The sequence below is a fragment of the Phascolarctos cinereus genome, unplaced genomic scaffold (genome assembly GCF_003287225.1).
Source record: "Phascolarctos cinereus isolate Bilbo 61053 unplaced genomic scaffold, phaCin_HiC Scaffold_4;HRSCAF=312, whole genome shotgun sequence".
Taxonomy (NCBI): Eukaryota; Metazoa; Chordata; class Mammalia; order Diprotodontia; family Phascolarctidae; genus Phascolarctos; species Phascolarctos cinereus.
The window spans coordinates 414,171,256-414,190,289 of NW_027555847.1; the positions used below are offsets into that span (position 1 = coordinate 414,171,256).

General features: G+C 36.5%; 1 protein-coding gene across 3 annotated transcripts in view; it reads right to left on the minus strand.

The window, feature by feature from the left end:
• Window positions 1–19,034, minus strand: part of DNAH5 (dynein axonemal heavy chain 5) — a 383,566-nt gene that overhangs the window by 242,716 nt on the left and 121,816 nt on the right. For all 3 annotated transcript variants that reach the window (XM_021008643.2, XM_021008644.2, XM_021008641.2), the window contains exons 13-16: window positions 13,692–13,777; window positions 9,593–9,914; window positions 7,292–7,498; window positions 168–339 (exon numbers count right to left, since the gene is read on the minus strand). In XM_021008643.2, the coding sequence (XP_020864302.1) occupies window positions 168–339; window positions 7,292–7,498; window positions 9,593–9,914; window positions 13,692–13,777 (787 nt within the window). The remainder of the gene's footprint in view (window positions 1–167; window positions 340–7,291; window positions 7,499–9,592; window positions 9,915–13,691; window positions 13,778–19,034) is intronic.

A 19,034-nucleotide genomic window follows, 5' to 3' on the forward strand; every position in this document is an offset into this window, starting at 1 on the left:
CAATTTACATTAAGTAATGCATCTTTAGAATGCAGTTTAGCATAATGGACAGAGTCAGCAGCAGAATCAGAAAGATATGGGTTCAGGTTCTACATGACTTTGTTAAATATTGCAGCACAAAATATTTGAAACATCAAGCAATAATGAAGAAGTCCACAGAGACTTACTGAGCACTCTAAAAATGTTTTCTAAATATCCTTCAATGTTCATTGATGTCCAGTTCAGTGAAATTAAACCAGGTTGTATAGCTTCATCTACTTTAGCCAAATGAGGAACCATCAATTGTTCAATGGCAGGTTGGATTTTTGACTTCACTCTCTTAAATTCTGACAGCATCATCTGAAATGAAATAGAATTTGAAAGAGCAATTAATGCTGCAAGGCTTTATCTCTATGAACTACCTACAGAATTTATGATTGTGAATTCAGGGATTCTGCCCTTCCTCTTACAATTTATTTGATTTATAATCTGAGACTGAGTCATTAAGCTTTTTCATTCTATTTTTTATTTGTTGAAAACATGCTTAGGCATTTCACAGAATTATCATAATTCTTAACAAGCAAGTAACTTAAAAGTACTTTTTAGATTAAAGTTCTTTAATTCTCTTCTTTGTTATATGGCTTAATAGCATTCCTTTCCCATCAGATACTATAGCAGAAGCTGTGTATAAGGTTTTTCCACTCCTCAAGAAACCCTTGTCAGGTCCTCAGATTAACTTCTACCCTCTTGTTTTAAGCTATTCTGGTAATCTGTCTCTGACTCCTCATGTCAATATTCTCACAATCTTCCTCTAACTGTGATATGGGCTTGGCCAAATGTGGTCTAATTAATCATTAACAATTTATTTTTATGCAGACATATAGGAATGGGGACAGGGATAGGGAAAGGAATAAGGATAGTGACAAGGAGAGAGACAGGCATACATAGGGACTTGACCTGTGATTTCATAGATGTCAGAGGCTTCTAGGAAGGAAGTCCATATAGCAATTTAGGTCAGCCTATTCTCTGCATTTCATATTCTTGAAGAGTTGCCTAAAGCACTGAGAGGCTGACATGCCTAGAGCCACCTAACTAGCACATCAGAAACTGGACTTGACCCCCAATCTTCCTTACTACAGGGCAAGTTTTTATTCCACTATGTAATGACTCCTCTCTTACAAAAGCCTGCTACTTCCTTTCTTATACCTCCATGTGTGTGATTGCTTTTCTTTTAAAAAAAAATTTGTAGAAATGGGAAAGTAAGCTTATGGATTAGGATTTGCTGATTTTCTTTTGGTCACTTTTTAAAAATAACAATAAAGGTACAAGATTGTTCTCTTTATCACATATCATGTAAATTTATCCTTTTTTTTAGCTAGGCATTGGGGTTAAGTGACTTGCCTAGGGTCACACAGCTAGTAAGCATTATATGTCTGAGGCTGGATTTGAACTCAGGTCCTCCTGAATCCAGGGACGGTGTTCTATACACTGTGCCACCTAGCTGCCCCAATTTATCTCTTAAAACCACCAAAATTGATTACTTCTAGTATAGAACACTTCCATATATGTGAGGTCTGGTACAGTGGCTCATTCCATCTTTGTTCTATTCAATACCATTTCCATTTCCCAAGAGTTGAAATAAAAGGCCTCCACTGTTTTTCATGATGGAAAGAGGTTACAAAAAGCTCTATAGATCTTTTTTCCACTTTTTGAGTATTTGTTGTCCTTCGAGTTTCATCCTTAAATTCTGTAGAATGACTTTGCTTAGTTGGTTCTTTTCAATCCACTGTTTCTTGATGTTTTGTGAGGTAATGTTCTGAGGCAACTAAATTACCCAGTTGATACAGTGTGGCACGTGGAGTCAGGAAGATCTGAGTTAAAGTCCTGACTGAGATTCTTACTAGACAGGCAAGTCATCTAACCTTTCTATGTCTCAATTTAGTGATCTATAAATTATAGATAATAATAGCATCTGCCTCATATTATCATTATCCTGATCAAATGAGATAACATATATAAAATGCTTTGCAAAAGCATCATATGAATGCTAGCTATCATCTTCGTGCAACCTGTTCCATAAGGTTTTTTTTTTTTTAATGCAGAGCTGTACTTATCTCTCTACTTAGTAAGATCAAGGGTTTTCTAAGCTGTTTTGGACTCTGTTATAGCAATTAATTTGTGTCAGGTAAACTCTTTTATGAAATGGCTAAAGTTGGTGTTGACATCTACTGTTCCACCCATTTACCACTTTTCAATGTCCAGGGATCATTTAAATAGGTAAGATAAGAGTTGTTTTAATCACATTCCACCTCTTTATCTCACTTTTATTCTACTATTTTTATAATAATTTTTACTTTCACTGTAACAAATCAATGTTCTGACTGCACATAGAGCTGATTTAAGAATTTCTCTCATATAAGTAATGAACCTATCTGTTAAAATATAATCTTATATTTATGGTGTTGTTTGGTGCATACTGGGTCCAGTGCTCAAAGAAAATATTCAGAATATATAGGTACATAGCTTCTTTTGTCATCTACCAGCCCTTGGCCTCTCTCATTTCTTAATTCTGAACAGTATTTTCAAACATAATTTTAACTATCCTTAACTACACCCACTTTAAAGTCAAAGGCATCAAAGTCATGAAGAATTGGAGTAAATGTTGACAATTTGGACAGGCTTATTTTATTTTTCATATGGCTCTGCCTTCTCATCCTCTAGGACAAATATTCATCCATAAGATGCAGTTACTTTATAGTGATTTTTTTCCCAAATACTCATTATTAGTACTGAAATATGAGATGAGCTAATGTCCTATAAAATTGTGTTTCTTGTTGTCCTTCGACACATGATAAAAATGAATTTCACCAACTCCTTAATTTACATTTACATTTCAAAAAATTTGCAAGTCATTTAGCTACAACTTCCTTTCATCTTTTGATTTCATTCACTGTGAAAACATTGAGGCTAATATGATTCAATTACTCCAATGGTATATCTTTTCATTACCCAATGGAAAAGGACCTTATAACTGGAACACTAACAGTTGAGTTAGTGTTTAAGAAGTTATAATAAACCAAATGATTCTTAATTGCCTACACCTCTTTTTCTACCATTCTGATACTGTCAATCAAACAATAAATCAACAAGTATAGGTTACATGCCTGGAAAATAACAAGCATTGTACTGGGGGAAATAATATGAAGAAAAAGAGGAAACAATCTGCCCTGAAAGAGCTCACATTAAACTAGTGAGATACAATACGTTCACAAATAAGAAAATATAGAACATATTCAAAATAAATAGAAAATTATTTGGTGAAGTCGGGGGGGAGCACTCATAACTGAGCAAATCAGGAGAGGTCTCTTTAAGTAAGTGTCACTTGGGGGCAGTTAGGTGGCACAGTGGATAGAGCACCAGCCCTGGAAGTCAGGAGGACCTGAGTTCAAATCTGGCCTCAGACACTTGATGCTTACTAGCTGTACAACCCTGGTTAACCCCTAGCCAAAACAATAAATAAATAAATAAATAAATGTCACGTGAGCGACTATTTGAAGGCACATAGGGATTCTAAGCACACAAGTGAAGGGAAAAGAGCATTCTAGGTATCAGGGATAGCTTTTGCAAAAGCATAGAATTTGGAGATGGAATGTTGCATACAGGAAAATATCTAATAGGACTGTTTTTCTGGAACATAGAATGAATGAAGGGGAATAATATATAATAAACCTGGAAAAATAGTCTTGAGCCAGATTATAAACTTCATATATGTCAAACTAAAGACATTTATTTTATAGTTTCATTTTTTTTCTGGAGCCATTAGAAAGAAAGCCAAAGAAGCTTCTTAAGCAGAAAAGCAACATTGTAAGAACTATTCTTGAGGAATATAAATTTGGCAACTGTGTGGAATATGGACAAGAAAAGGGAGAGATTGGATATAATGAAACCATCTTGGATTATGCATGGTGAACAGAGAAGAGAGATGAGGAGAGAACCTTTGAAATGCACACACACGTGGTTGTGGGTAAGACACAGATGAAGATCCTTCCAAAGAGACTTAGAAGCATTTTCAGACAATTAGGAAGAGAAGTGAGACAAAGCAATATTACAAAAACTAAAGAAGGAGAGAATATCTAGAAAGAGGAATAGACAACAATGCCAAAAGCAACAAAGGTCAAGGAGGATGAGTCCTAGGAGGCATAGCCAAGATAAGGGAGAGTTGTACAGACAGCAACTGAGCCAGCTGAACTCTTCCAACATTCCCCTCCAAAAATATTTAAAAAAACCCATGAAATCAAATTTTGGAGAGGCAGAACCAGCAAAAGGACAGAGTGAGACTTTTTCTACCATAAGACAACTTAGGAGATTGGCAGGAATGGTCTGTAACAGTGCCATGGGAGCCATCCCAGGCTACACTCTGCAGTACTACAAACAGAGCACCTTGGAGGCAAGTCACCAGAGGAGGTGTCAACAACATCAGACACATGAGCTCTTAGCCCAGAGCCAATAAGGTGGTCAGACAATTAGACAGTAAGAAATTAAAGATGACCCATTGCTGTTACTGGGGACAGCTGAAGCTGATTAGCAACTCAAAAAAAACAGCTTTGGGTCCAAGTTCCAGGGCAGTGAGGAGCACTAACGCTTGTGGCCACAAAAGAGCAAGGAATCTGCTCACAGTTCCAGAGCCAAGAGGAGCCCTAGCACTTGCTACTGCAGAGAAGCAGAGGCCCTTCCTGGGTAAACACCATAGCACAGACCAGAAGAGGAGTGACAAAACCTCCCTCCAGATTACACCACCTTGAATACACCAAAAACTTGTAAACCCACAGAATTAGCTCTGAAAACATCAGCACAAAAAAAGCATAAATTTTGAAACAGTGCCTCCCTATTCCCAGGCGAACAGATCCCAAATTTAAAATAAAGTTCAAACTCAAGAAATAGGCTGGAAAAATGAGCAACAAAAATAATAATAATAGTTTGATCATAAAAAAGCTACTATCTTGGCAGGGAAGACCATGAAATAAACTTACAAGAAGATAACAATGTGAAAACAGCTGCAAGTAGAGCCTCAAAGAAAATTGCTAGTTGAACCCAAAGTCAGCAAAACTTCTTGGAAGAGTTCAATAAATAGATGAGTGGTAGAGGAAAAATTGAGGGTGAGGGAGGGGAATCAGAGTGCTGCAAGAAATATATGAAAAGAGAATTAAAATCCTGGTAAAAGAAGTGCAAAACCATACTGAAGAAAATAACACCTTAAAAAGCAGAATTGACCAAGTGGAAAAAAGAGATACAAAAGCTCACTGAAGAAAATAATTCTTTAAAAATTAGAATTTGGCAAGTGGAAGCTAATGACTCCATGAGACATCAAGAAACAATAAAACAAAGTGAAAAGGATTAAAAAATAAAATAAACTGTTAAATATCTTTTCAGAAAAACAACTGACATGCAAAATAGATCCAGAAGAGATAATTTAAGAATTATTGGACTACCTGAAAGCTATGATAAAAAAGAGCCTAGACATAATATTTCAAGAGATTATTAAGGAAAACTGCCCCCAACACATCATATCAAGAGGGTAAAATAGAAATTAAAAGAAACTACCAATCACCTCCTAAAAGAAATCCCAAAATGAAAACGCCCAGGAATATTACAGCCAAATTCCTGAGGTCTCAGGTCAAGGAGAAAATACTTCAAGCAGCCAGAGAGAAACAAATCAAACATCATGGAGTCACAATCAGGATCACATAAGATTTAGCAGCTTCCAGGTTAAAGGAGAACAGAACTGGAAATATGATATTCTGGAAGGCAAAGGAACTAGGATTACACCCAAGAAAGTCCTACCCAGCAAAACTAAATAGAATCCTTCAGGGTAAAAAATATTGATAGCTAATGAAATAGAGAACTTTTAAGCATTCCTGATGAAAAGACCAAAGCTAAATAGAAAATCTGACATTCAAACAGAAGACTCAAGAAAAGCATAAAAGATAAACACGAAAGAATAATCATAAGGGACTCAATAAAGCTAAATTGTTTACATCCCTATATGGGAAGATGATACATGTAATTCTTAAGAACTTTATCACTATTAGGTCGTTAGAAGAGGTCTACATAGACACTGGGTATAGCTGTGAGCCAACTAAGTTGAGATGATCTCTAAAAAAAATGAAGGGATGAGAAAGAGGGATGCACCAGGAGAAGTGGAAGGGAAATGGAAGGGGGCAGGCAATGCTTCAACTTCATTCTCATCAGAATTGGTTCAAAGAGGGCAGACTATATATACGCATGAAGTTGGGTTATAGAAATCTACCTTACTCAATAGGGAAATGGGAAGGGAAGGGGATAAGAGATGTGTGGAGATAATAAAAGAAAGGGCAGATTATGGGAGGCAGAAGTCAGAAGCAATACAGACTTTTGAGGAGGAACAGAAGAGAGAAGTATAAACAGAAGAAAATAGGATGAAATGAAATGCACAGTTAGTATTCATAACTATGAATATAAATGAGATGAACTCACCCATAAAATGGAAGCATTTTTATCTTCCAGCTCCTATAGTATAAAGCTATGGGAGAAGGAACAAGAGAAGAAAGAAGGATTTGAGCCAAATAAAAGAGATGTAGATGTGATGGAGGTGATTTGGTGGGGAGGTGAGAGGAGTATTACACTAATAAAGTCATGTGAGAAATTAAATGGAGTGGGGGGAGAGAAATTTTGCAAAATCTGGAAGAAATTAAGGAAAATTTGAAACAATCTCCAGACCTAGATACTGGTCCAAATTCTACTTCCTGTTTGTCATAGCAGAAAGAACACTGAAACAACTAGGTGTTTGAAGATGTGCATTTCAGTCTAGCTCTGCCACTTTTTAACCATATTATTTAATCTTTCTTAGCCTCAGTTTCTCCAAATGTAAGGTAAATATAATATTTTTGCCCTGCCTACTTTCCAGGATTTTTATGAGGATCAAATGAGATTATATATGTGAAGAGCCTTGAAAATTACACAGTATCATTCCAGAAGGTATTGTACTTATCATTTCTTAGTCACTGAAACTATGCCTTTAAAAATGTGTAGAAAAGCATTCAACAAGAAAATAGAAAATTATTATTTTTTATATTTTTAGGCAATTGGGGTTAAGTGACTTTCCCAGGGTCACACAGCTAGTAAGTGTCAAGTGTGCAGTCTGAGGCCAGATTTGAACTCAGGTCCTCCTGACTTCAAGGCTGGTGCTCTATCCACTGCACCACCTAGCTGCTCCAAGAAAAGAGAAAATTAAAAGAGATTATCTGGTATTTTTCTAGCTCTAAAATCACCATACCTTCATTTGATTGAAATGCTTCTTGTAAATTTCACGTTTCTGGTAAAAAGCCCTTGCAAATGGTGGGATTTCAAGACCCATCTGTGACATGCACTCTGTTTCTCGAAATAATGTTAATATCTCAAAATCAAAATTCACAAGTAACTCCCCTGTTTCTGAAGCTCTTACTAATAAGGAAGCCCCAAGTCCAATTTTAGTTATTTCAGTCTGTGAGAGAAAGAAAAAATATTAATAATTAGCAGAGCAATGTGCAGAAAGTATGCTTACCAATTTCCCAAAAGAATTATTTTGTATTGTTATTCAACAGATCTATAATTTGGTGATTTCAAATATATGTGTGAATTGACACTTGCATAGGTCAATTTTCCATGTATATCCTAAACAACAACGAGAGATGATTTCCATCCAAATGTTAAAGTAACATATTTTAGCTTTCTTTCCTTTTGAGTTATCAAGAATATGCAAAACTACTACTCCCCATATTAAAGCCTAGGGCTTAATATATATTGCTCAATTCTCCATTCCCCAGGAATTCTACTCCAGGGATGAGAAATTGAGAGCAAACTGTCCTATTATAGTTCACCTTGGTAGTACTTAATAATACTTAATAATAATTTTACCCATTCTAATACACACAGTGTTTTGGACTCTAGAACATATTTTTACTGTACTAAACTATACTCAGGTTTGCATTAAAGTCATAGACTTTATCAACTATTGGAGTGTCTGTTCACTTAATGTTAACTGGCTTATTGAGTTTTTTTGTAGACTTTCTTTACTTCCTCTTCCTTTGTGATAAATAGTCATCTATAAGATGAAATTATTTCACAGTTATTTTTTTCAAATGCTTATTACCTGTACTCAATATAAGAGGACCTAATATCCTATGAAATGATGTTTCTTGTTGCCCTTGGACATATGATAAAATCAACTTCACCAACTCCTTAATTTGCTCCTCAAAGAGCTTGTGAGACATATTTCCATTTAGCTACAACTTCCTTTTGTCTTCTGGTTTCATTTATAGCAAAAATAACAAGGTTAATATGATTCAGTCCCTCCAGGAATATGTTTGTTCATCACACAATCAAAATGGACCTTATTCTTAGAATGCCAAAAGCTAAGTTCATACTTTAAGGAGATAAAAGCACCACTCTCTTAGCACACTATATCCCCCCCCCTTCTACCGTTCTGCTACCGTCAATCAAACAACAAATCAGCATTTTTTAAAATGCACATTAAATACTAAGTATTGTTGTGGGTAAAGAGGTTATCCTTATTTCAAAGAGCGTCATGACCTCTCCTCAATATAAAATAATATCAACTATCCTCTCAACCTTGATACTTTCTTGGTCCTCCTACCAATCTCATCATTCTTTCTTAGTTTCCTTTGTTGGATTGCCATCTATATCCCTTCCCCTAAGAATGGATAGGAAAAGGGCAAATCTGGTTCAAGGCAATTTTTCCTAGTTTATTACATATTACTTCCCTTCATTCACTCTATGTTCCAGACAAACTGGCCTGTTAGATATTTCTCTTATTGTTCAATATGCCATCTCCAAACTCTCAGCCTTTGCAAAAGGCTGTCCCCCATACTTGGAATGCTTCTTTTCCTCACGTGTGTTCCTGGAATCCTTATGTACCTTCAAAAAGTGAATTACTTAAAGAGACTTCTTCTGATTTGCCCTCCTCCTATACCTATACCCAAAAACTATGCCTTGTGCCCCCTTTTTTTCTCTGTCTCTAGCCTCTCACTTGGTGACTTCACAAGCTCCCATGGGTTTAATTATCATCCTTATGCAAAAAAAAAAACAACTTATATTTGCTTACATTTACACAATTTATTTACCCCTTAAGTTCCTTAAGATGGGTGGTTGTTTTACTTGTTGTCTTTGTTTGCCTGATGCCTTTTTTGTTGTTCAGTCATTTCAGTTATGTCTGAATCTTTGTGACATCGTTTGGGGTTTTCTTGGCAAAGATACTGGAATGGCTTACCATTTCCTTCTCTAGCTCATTTTACAGGCAACTGCAACTGACAAAACTGAGGCAAATGGGTAAAGTGACTTTCCCAAGATTATACAGCTAGTAAGTGTCTGAGGTTGGATCTGAACTCAGGAAATGGAGTCTTCCTCTCTCCAGGCCCTGCAGTCTATCCACTGTGCCTACTGTTTTATACATAATAATAATAAAAATCAAATTTCAATATAACTCCTTCCCAAAATATAGACAAAAGTTCATACACATGCATATCCCATGCTTCTCTGTGTCTCATTGTTTGAGGGCGGAAAATAAGTTCAGCCTTACTTGTTGAAGCCATGCCCTGTGATAGAGAATCTCAAATTCCAAGAGGATTTTTGCCATCTTATTATATTTCCGGACTACGTGCTTGGCTTTTGCTGTTTTAAGCACATTTGGGTGCTGCTGGAAAATTTGCATTGGTTGCTGAATCCTGTGAAAGAGGTGCCGGGCCCACAGGATCTTCCCAGCAATAGGGGGCTGGTCCCGAGCCAATGGAGGGTCACTTTTCTGTTTAGTGTATAGTTTGGAGATCATCTCAATGTCAGCTCCATAGTTCTCAAGAACCATCTGGTATTTTTCATCAATGCCAAGGTTAGGTATATTTAACCTAATAATAGAAAGGATATTTTAGAATAAATGAAAGTCTCAAGATGTTGAAATCACTTGATTCATATGGCTATTTTGTGTGTAAGAAGAATGAATTAGTTGTACAATGCTATTTGAAATAATTCAAAAGTCATGAAATACAGGCAGAACTGTATCATCTTGGTAATGCAGTGTTGTTTTTGCTTTTTCCTAAACTTGTGAATGTTTGGAAATACTCCTGAGGTATGCATAAAGGGCTCCAAAGTCACAGAATGCTGTATATTTGTGGAAAGAAAGAGACAGTGCCCTGAGCACATGCTGAATTTTCTCAATATGTACATCAAATATAACAATCAGAGTTTTAAAGTCAGTTAAATGTTAAAGAAACTGTGTTTGGATACATAGGTTTGGTTTTTTTCTCATAATTTGATAATTTGATGCCTCTCTGACTTCATCAGTATGAACATTCCCTAAACCAATTCAGATACAGACCTCGATGCCTTTTCATCCTGTGAAATTCTCATTTTGGAGCTAAAACTTTCCATACGTGTTGTCTTGCTTCATTAGAATATGAGCTACTCAGAGCAAGAGTGGTTTTGCTTTTTTATTTGTATATGCATTTAGCAAACTCTTAATATATGCTTTATTCATTCATATATTCATTCATTGAGTCATTCATTAATGATCTGTCTTTCCATGAATCCTCCAAAGAAAAGCTAACCAACACCTAGTAGAACTTCCTCTCTTTTAATGTGCCCTAGATGCCAGTACACCACTTGGATTATCCACATGTTGCATCTCGTTTTCACTATTATAAAATTGATTAAATATTTAATTAAATGGAAAAATAAATAACTGAACATTTGTGTCCCAGATACAGTATTCATCACCAGTAAAACTTTCCTCCTTTGATGTCAGTATATCTTTAAAAAGATCAAATGCAAAAGTCAGTTTATCTTTAAAAGAAATCCTGCATTCAATTCTCTAATCTTAAAATTTGGTTTGCTACATGAACTTCTAACACTTGGTGAAGAATAAGGTAAAAAAGAAGGAAATAATCTCTAATTTATCCTGTCCATATCTGGTTTGTTCATCATTGCTTGCATGTTGTCTCCCCCATTAAGCTGTGAGCTCCTTGAAAGCAGGAATTGTTTTTGCCTTTCATCATATGTCCAGAGCTTAGAACAGTGCTAGCATGTAGTGGTTTAATAAATGCTTGTTGACTTAAAGGGAAAAAAAAATCAATATCTGCAAGGCTTTCTTGATGATATCTATAGAAAATGAGTAACCTAGTTCCATAGATGGGAGAAAGATTTGAAAGAAAATGCACCTTTCCCAGAGTTTCCAAAAACAGATCACTGAGAGACGGAAGTGGTCATATGGCTGAAGCAAAGGGCCGCTTTAGCTTGACCAACCCACTGTAATATGAATAATCAATGGAAAAATGGCTGATTGTGACAGATCACTGATATTCCATTCATTACCTATACCAAATGTGGAACTCAAGTAATTAAAATAATGATAAAACTCAGATTTGTACATTTTAATATTAATCTTTAACAGATTTCATTTAAGTGACAAGATTGGATATACTACCAAAAAAATCAAGTTATTACAAGTACTTCCAATTTGCTATTTGTGGAAGATAATCTGTCAAATTCTGCCAAGGGAAGGACAGTAAGATGTTACCCTTGCCCTGGCTGGACCAAATTTAGTCACAAAAAAATCCATTTCTAAGTTAGGTAGGCTATCAAAGGCTTTTCTCTGGAAGAAAAGATGTGTTAGCAAGGACTACTGAAAAAACAGAGACCACACATCTGAGTGAGAGCTCTGGGCATGTCCCTAAATTACGAGAACTTTGGATAAGTCCATGAAACCATTTCAGAAAGCTCAAACCAAAGAGACCACACTGAGTACAAAAATACATAACAGCAATTAATTAGAAGTTTTCTTACAACTTTGTGACTTTGCTATGTTATTTCTCATTGATTTAATAATATAGCCAATATAATTGTGATTTAAATGTTATTCCCATAACAATACCTCTGTGTCCAGTTACACATCTTAAGCTGGCAAATTGCTGGTTGGCTGGCTGATTATTGTCCTTTGTGCTCAAGGAGGAGCAGAATGACGTCACTAAGTTGGAATCAAGGGAAGTGTGTCTGACTGTGGCGGATCAGACCAATACAAGCTCAGAAGGCTCTATCACAGGTCAGGTGACAAACTGCTAAGCCAATGTTATCAATACCACCTTTCAACTTTTAGCAGTGACCTGAGGTGATGGAAACTTCAAAACTCTAAATAAATAGTCTGGGGAAATACCACAGAAGAGATATCCTCGTTCTTAAACCATATAATTTAAAGGCTGATTGCAACAATGAAAGGGGGAATTGTTATTTAGATGGATGGATAGACTAGTAAGCTAGAAGCTACATAGACTTCTATGGGTAGTATATTTTACAAGTACTTTTAATCACCTGTAGCCTATTCTTGATGTCTCTTATAAGCAAATATCCTTTGTAAAGAGGGCTCAGATACAGTCAAGGAAAGGGATGGGATGCTATAAGTGGTGGTAGTTAGAATTTGGATATGGACATCCTGACTTATAGAGAGAAAGGTTCCAGGGCCTCAGACTAGGGATTGCCCTAGTAGAGGACAGTTCTGGGAAACTGGAATTATTTGAGTTCTGCATTGAAGACAGGGGCTGCATTCTTCAAAAGAGCATGTGGGTGAAACACTGAGAATCTTAATCTTGATCCAGGGAAAAGAGGGCCAGGAAAAAGACAAATTTATCTGTTGGAAAGCAAGATCCAGAATCTATAATCACAAATCTGACATTTAAAAGGGACCTCAGAGGTCAGTAGTCCAATTCATTAAAATGTATGTATGTGTGTGTGTGAAAATAATAACAATAACAATGACTCATATGCACATAGCACTTTCTAAATTAAAAAAAAAAACATTTTCCTCACAATACTTCAGTGAGGTAGGTAGTTCAAGTATAATTATCCCCATTTTGTACATGAACAAACTAGCTCATACAACTTAAGTCACCAGGCTAGTAAGTAATCATGTGAAGACTTGTATTCAGATCATCTAATCGCATGTCTGGTGGTCTTTGCATTTTAGCAGTGTGCTAAGAAGGGAAAACTGTTGACATTAGCCCATGAGTATGGATACTACAAAGCTAAAAAAGTGAAAATAAAAATATTAAAAACTAAGGTAAAATATTTTTACTATTAACTATAGCTATTTATATGAGCTATTTATCATTTACCACACATAATAAATATTATGCAAATCATTATATGTTAACTTAATTTTGCTGTGTTTTATCTTATTAAAATAGTATAACTATTTTTCAAGCTTGCTTTTATTGGTCTCTATACTTTACTGGTTATGCAGCATGCTTGCTTGCTCATAAATTTTTTTAGATTGAATATTGGTCAAAAACCATGATACCAGTGCTGGCTTCACACTGCACTTATTAGGTAACCTTTGGCAAGTCATTTATCTTCTCTGAAACCCATCTTCTTCATCTGTAAAATGAAGAGTTTGAATAAATTTCTATGGTTCCTCCCAAATCTAAAGATCTAATGGGTTAAAAAGTAGGTTATCCAGGAGGTTGGAGAAGTCAGAGTTGGGGTGAGGAGGAATAGGATGAAACAAATTTGTAAAAAGGGGTTTTTTTCTTTCTAATTAGAAAAGGAAACAAGAAACTGTGCTAACCTCTTTAATATTAATATTATCATGATCCTAAAGACTATACCTGAGAAAATCATCTCAAATTTCTTTTTACCTTTCAAATTTCTTCAACATCATTAGTCCTCGCTCTGTGTTTTGAATATTTTCAAATGTGATATCCATGAATACCTGTAACTGATTCTAAAATAAAAGAAAACCTGATCATGAACATGAAAAGCTTTGGAAATTTCACATTAATGAAACAATCACAAGATGATAATGTATTTCAGAAAAGTCATGATCTCAATTTTAAATACAAAATGACTACTAATCAACTATGCCAATTACAATTTTTACCAAAATTCTTTAAACTATATTAGAGCAAATAATCCTTAATACAGTTCACTGGGATCATTTTGTGCTTGATGCCATGCCCTATTGCCTAATGGGCCACTAGGCACTGGTACAGAACAAGGTAACAGCTGGGAGAAGGTAATTACTTAGAGTTAGAAAAGCTCTATTGGAATGAACTTTGGAGCCAAAAAGCCCAGACTCCCAACTAGACTATTATATAATGCAGGAAGGCACTTTTCCTTGTGAATTGCTTCTGTGAAGGTCTTGCAAAGAAATGTCATGTCTGCTATCCTGAATCATATTTTCTGTCATTTACTCATACCATTGTAAGAAAGGTAGAGAGAGTTGGGGGAACAGAGAAAAAGAGAACTAGACAGACTACTTTCTAAGCCTCTGTCACAAAGACAGACAGAGGCAGACAGACACACAGAGACAGAGAGAGACTGAGATTAATCAAAAATAGCCTATGGTTGAATCAAATAATTGGGCTGTATCTACTTTATTCTGTGCCACAGAATAGAATATTTACATACATAATTGACCTCAGAGACAAGAAAACCTGCATTTCAGTCTTACCCAACACAGCCTTGCCTTCAAGAAGCTTACATTATAATGGGGCAGATAAATAGGTAGAGACAAGATATATATGGAGTAGATATAAGCACTCTAAGAGAGAAAGTTTATTATCACCTGGGGAAACTCAAAGAGAATTCCTGGAGTAAGTAGAATTTGAGCAAAATCTTAAAAGAAGCCAAGAAAAGTAAAAGGCACAGGTGAGAGAACAAAATATTCCAGTGGTGGGAGAGGGGTAATGCAAAGATACAGAGAAAAGAAATAAAGGGTTCTGTTCAAGGAACTGCAAGAGACCAGTGCTGCTAGAACCAAAAGTGTGTGCAGAAAAATTAAGTGTGAGAAAACTGGAAAGGCTGGAAGGATCCCAGTTCTGAAGAGCATGAAATGCAAACATATACAATATTTGTTTCTGAGGCAAACAGAGAGCTACTGGAGCTCATAGATTGAATGGGAAGAGGGGGGAATATGTTCACAGACTAGGGAAAAAATCACATTGGCAACTAAATGGAGAATGGATTGAAATGGGGAAAGACAAGACAGAAAGACCAGTTAGAAAGCTATTTCAACAGTTCAGGTGAGATGTGACAAGGGTCCAAATTAGAGTGCAATTGTAAGAGAAGAGGATATAGATGAGAAATGTTATGAAGGTAGATATGAAAAGATTTGGTAACAGTTTGCAAGATATAATGGATCCATAAAAGTGAGGAGTCAAAGATGATACTGAGATGGAGAGTGTAGGTTCCTGGGAATGGTGGTGCCATTGACAGCAAAAGGGAAGTTGGGAAAAGAAAAGGCCATGGACAAAAAGCTAAGGAATTCATAAAGTCCAATTTAGTAGGTGGAAGAGAAAAAGAGAGAAAGAGGTTTTAAGTCTGATTTTGGAAATGTTGAACTTTACAGGGTTTTGAATCCAAATGACTAGAATAATGGTGCCTTTGGATTTTGAAGGGAATCCAATTTAATAAGGGAGAACTTTTATGTGAGGAGCTAGTTCAGTTATGGATGTTCTGAGTTTAAGAGAGAAATAAAACAGTTGACTTTAAGTCATTTCCAAATGGATTTATCTAGTTGGCAGTTGGAAATACTCTCCTTCCTTGACTTTATTAATATTGCTCTCTTCTGGCTCTCCCCATCTGTTTAACCAACTCTTCAGTTTCCTTTGCTATATTCATCAGCTGCTACTTAGCATAAATGTTCCCCAGGGGTTTGTTCTAGGTTGTCTTCTCCTCCTCCTCCTCCTCCTCCTTCTCCTCCTCTCCTCCTCCTCCTCCTCCTCTCTTCTTCTTCTTCTTCTTCTTCTTCTTCTTCTTCTTCTTCTTCTTCTTCTTCTTCTTCTTCTTCTTCTTCTTCTTCTTCTCTCTCTCTCTCTCTCTCTCTCTCTCTCTTCTCTCTCCTCTCTCTCTCTCTCTCTCTCTCTCTCTCTCTCTCTCTCTCTCTCTCTCTCTCTCCCTCTCCCTCTCCCTCTCAGATATCATCAGCTCCCAAGGGTTCCAGTATTATCTCTAAGCAGATAATTTATTATCCTTTACCCATATCCTGAACTCCAGTCCCTCCCCAATTCCTCCTCCACTCAGCTACTGAATTAATGTGTCTAAGGCACAGTTCTGACCACAGTCAATGGCTTACTCAAAAGCCTACAATGGCTCCCCATTCCCCATAGGATAAAATATGTACTCCTTAGCCTAGCAATTGAGACTCCCCAAAGTCTGGTTCCCACTTACCTTACCAATACTTAGCCTTTTTCAAAATCCTATATTCTAACCAAACTTTCTCCAACTCAATATTCCATCTCTACCATCCATTGATTTACATAACCCTATCCTATGACTGTTATACACTATTTCCTCATCTCCCACTCTGGAACTTTTATTCTTTCAAGACTCAAAGAGTGCCACTTCTTCCATCAAACCTTTCCTTGATCTCTTTCAGCCCAAGTCTTTAGTGTTCTTCCACACCTCAGTTTTCTTTATCCTGTACCTATTTAATCAGTATAAGAAAGAGTTGGAGGTGTTTGTGGGGGAAAATAAATGAGATATCTTCAGGGGAGGCCCTAAATAGAAAGCTCTCTAGCCCAGTTTAACCTCAGTTTGCCTGAGATAATTTTCTACTGCTACCATGTAAGTGAATTTTTCTTTGAAAGGCTTCACCTGTAGGGTAGACCTTTTTTCCATCTTTCTCTTTTTTGTTAGTATCCTCCCCTAATAGATACAACTGGTGCAGCAGATGTCACCCAAGTGCACAGCTAATCTTCAAATGAAAACCTTACTTGTCTTAGCCCTAGATTCACAGACACACACACACACACACACACACACACACACACACACCTGCCTTTGGCCTCTTAATAACTACCAACAGCCTGCTCAGCTAGTGTGCCTTGTATTGTGCCAATAAAAATATTCCATCTAGTCTTTCTCTTAATATATTCCATATTACACACATACACACACACACACATGCACACACATCTGCTTAGATAGACACATGAATAATTTTCTTCAACAAACCCATGAGCTCCCAGGGAGGAAGCTCCTTCCTCTACTGATCCATGTATATACCTTCTATGCTGCTTAGAGTCTTAAAGAGATTCCTGGAACACTCAACTTACCCAGAGTCACACACTTCCCGAGCCAGATTTTTCTGGTACTAAGGCCAGATCAACATCTTACTCAGTTTCCTTGAACTGAACCTGTCTCTTTTCTTCCCCTTATCTGTCGTTTGCTCTTGACTGCTTGCTCAGTCATCAGCCTCGTCTTTGCTTTCATAGTACTTGGCACACAATTGGCACTTAGTAAATTCTTTTTGGTTTGATTTGTTCTCCAAGTTTCTTGTGTCTATCTAGCTTTCACCTGCTGTGTTTTCTGACCTATCATAACAGTATGTGCTTGGACTGCTCATTGTATTCCATGACTGCTAACTTGGGGATATATAACCCAGATAAGTCCACTTCATTATCTGCCCACTACTTTGTATTTCAGGCCTTGCTCTGTACTTGTACCTGTCCCTCTTCTATGTCTGGTTCCCCAACATTCATCAAAGTCCATTGTCTTAGACCTGACCCTAACCCAAAGAATCCATAATGACTTTGGGGAAAGAGGACTTTTTCTCCAGAGACAGTCGTGTGAAGCTATAAGAATGAATAAATTCTCTAAGGGAAAGAAAAGACTAAACTCTGGGGAATGCTCACAACTAGGACACAAGAGAAGCCAGAGGAAAAGACAAATAAGAAATAGTCAGAGAGGTGGAAGGAATCAAGGTAGTGTATTGTCAAGTATGACAAAAAAGGAGAGAGTTTTAAGGAAGAAAGAATCAATATTATCAAATATTATAGAGATGGCATGGGGATTGAGGATTGATAAGAGTTTCTTATTGATTAAAATCATATTGGTTAAAAAAGATTCAAGTTTAATAAGTATTAAATCCTTTCATTCTAATTCTCATAAGATGCATATTATGAGATTATGATAATATAATAACTTCCCATAAGGAATTCTCAGAGTACAGTAATCTACTTTGGGAGGTGGTGGGTATTTTTTTTTTTTGAGAGCTGAACTCCATGTCTTATCTGGGTTGGAAGTGCAGTGGCCACTCGTAGGCCTGATCTCAATTCTGATCCACACATAGTCTTTAATCTGCATCATTTTTCTGACTCAGACCAGCTTACTCCATCACAGAGAACATCCAGTCCTGAGGGCTTGCCATATTGGTTCTACACTTGTCTCTGATTTAGCCCTATTGCAACTAGGAACTTCTAAATTCAAGCAATCCACCTGAATTAGCCTCTCCAAACAGCAAGGACTATAGGCATGAGCTACCACATCTACCCAATTTAGGTGATGGTCTGGATAAAGACTATAAATTCAACAAAAAATTAGGACAAAATTAACCTGTACTAGTCACTCACATAAATTACCACAGGTTCTATCCAAGTCTATAATTTAGACCTATGATACTCAGGGTTAAAAAAAAAAAAAGAAAGAAAAAAAGAAAAACATATCCCTACTTAGAGTATTTTGAGGGTTTTTTTTTCATATGTCTTTGACCCATAAATATCCTTCAGGATATCATAAAAGTGCTTTGGCTTGTTACTGTCAGTGTAAAACTGAATTTTGTTTGCCTTCTTACTGAGCCAAGAATCCTGCATCTCTCTAAGTTTCACTTGTACTTAAATTTTGATGGAGTTAAATGCTGCCTTCATAGAGATGAATGAACTATCCTGCTGGTAAACCTTGTGGAGTTCTCATTTTTTATTCAGATGCTTCTGAATTTACCCATCATTTTCATCAAACCACTCTTGATGTTTGCGAGTGTTCTAATTCAGATGAGCAAATGCAGTGCTGTACACCAAATCTCTGAAAGCTGCCTACTTCTTTTCTGCTGTACTGTTGCCAATCATGTGTTGGCTCAACTTTCCTTCCAAGTTAGCAATAAACCGTTCCCACTCAGAGAAGCACTCTAATCTGTTGACATGAAGTCTTCTGATAGCCATTTTGTCTTGAGGACACCACTTCTCTTTAATGTGCATATTTAG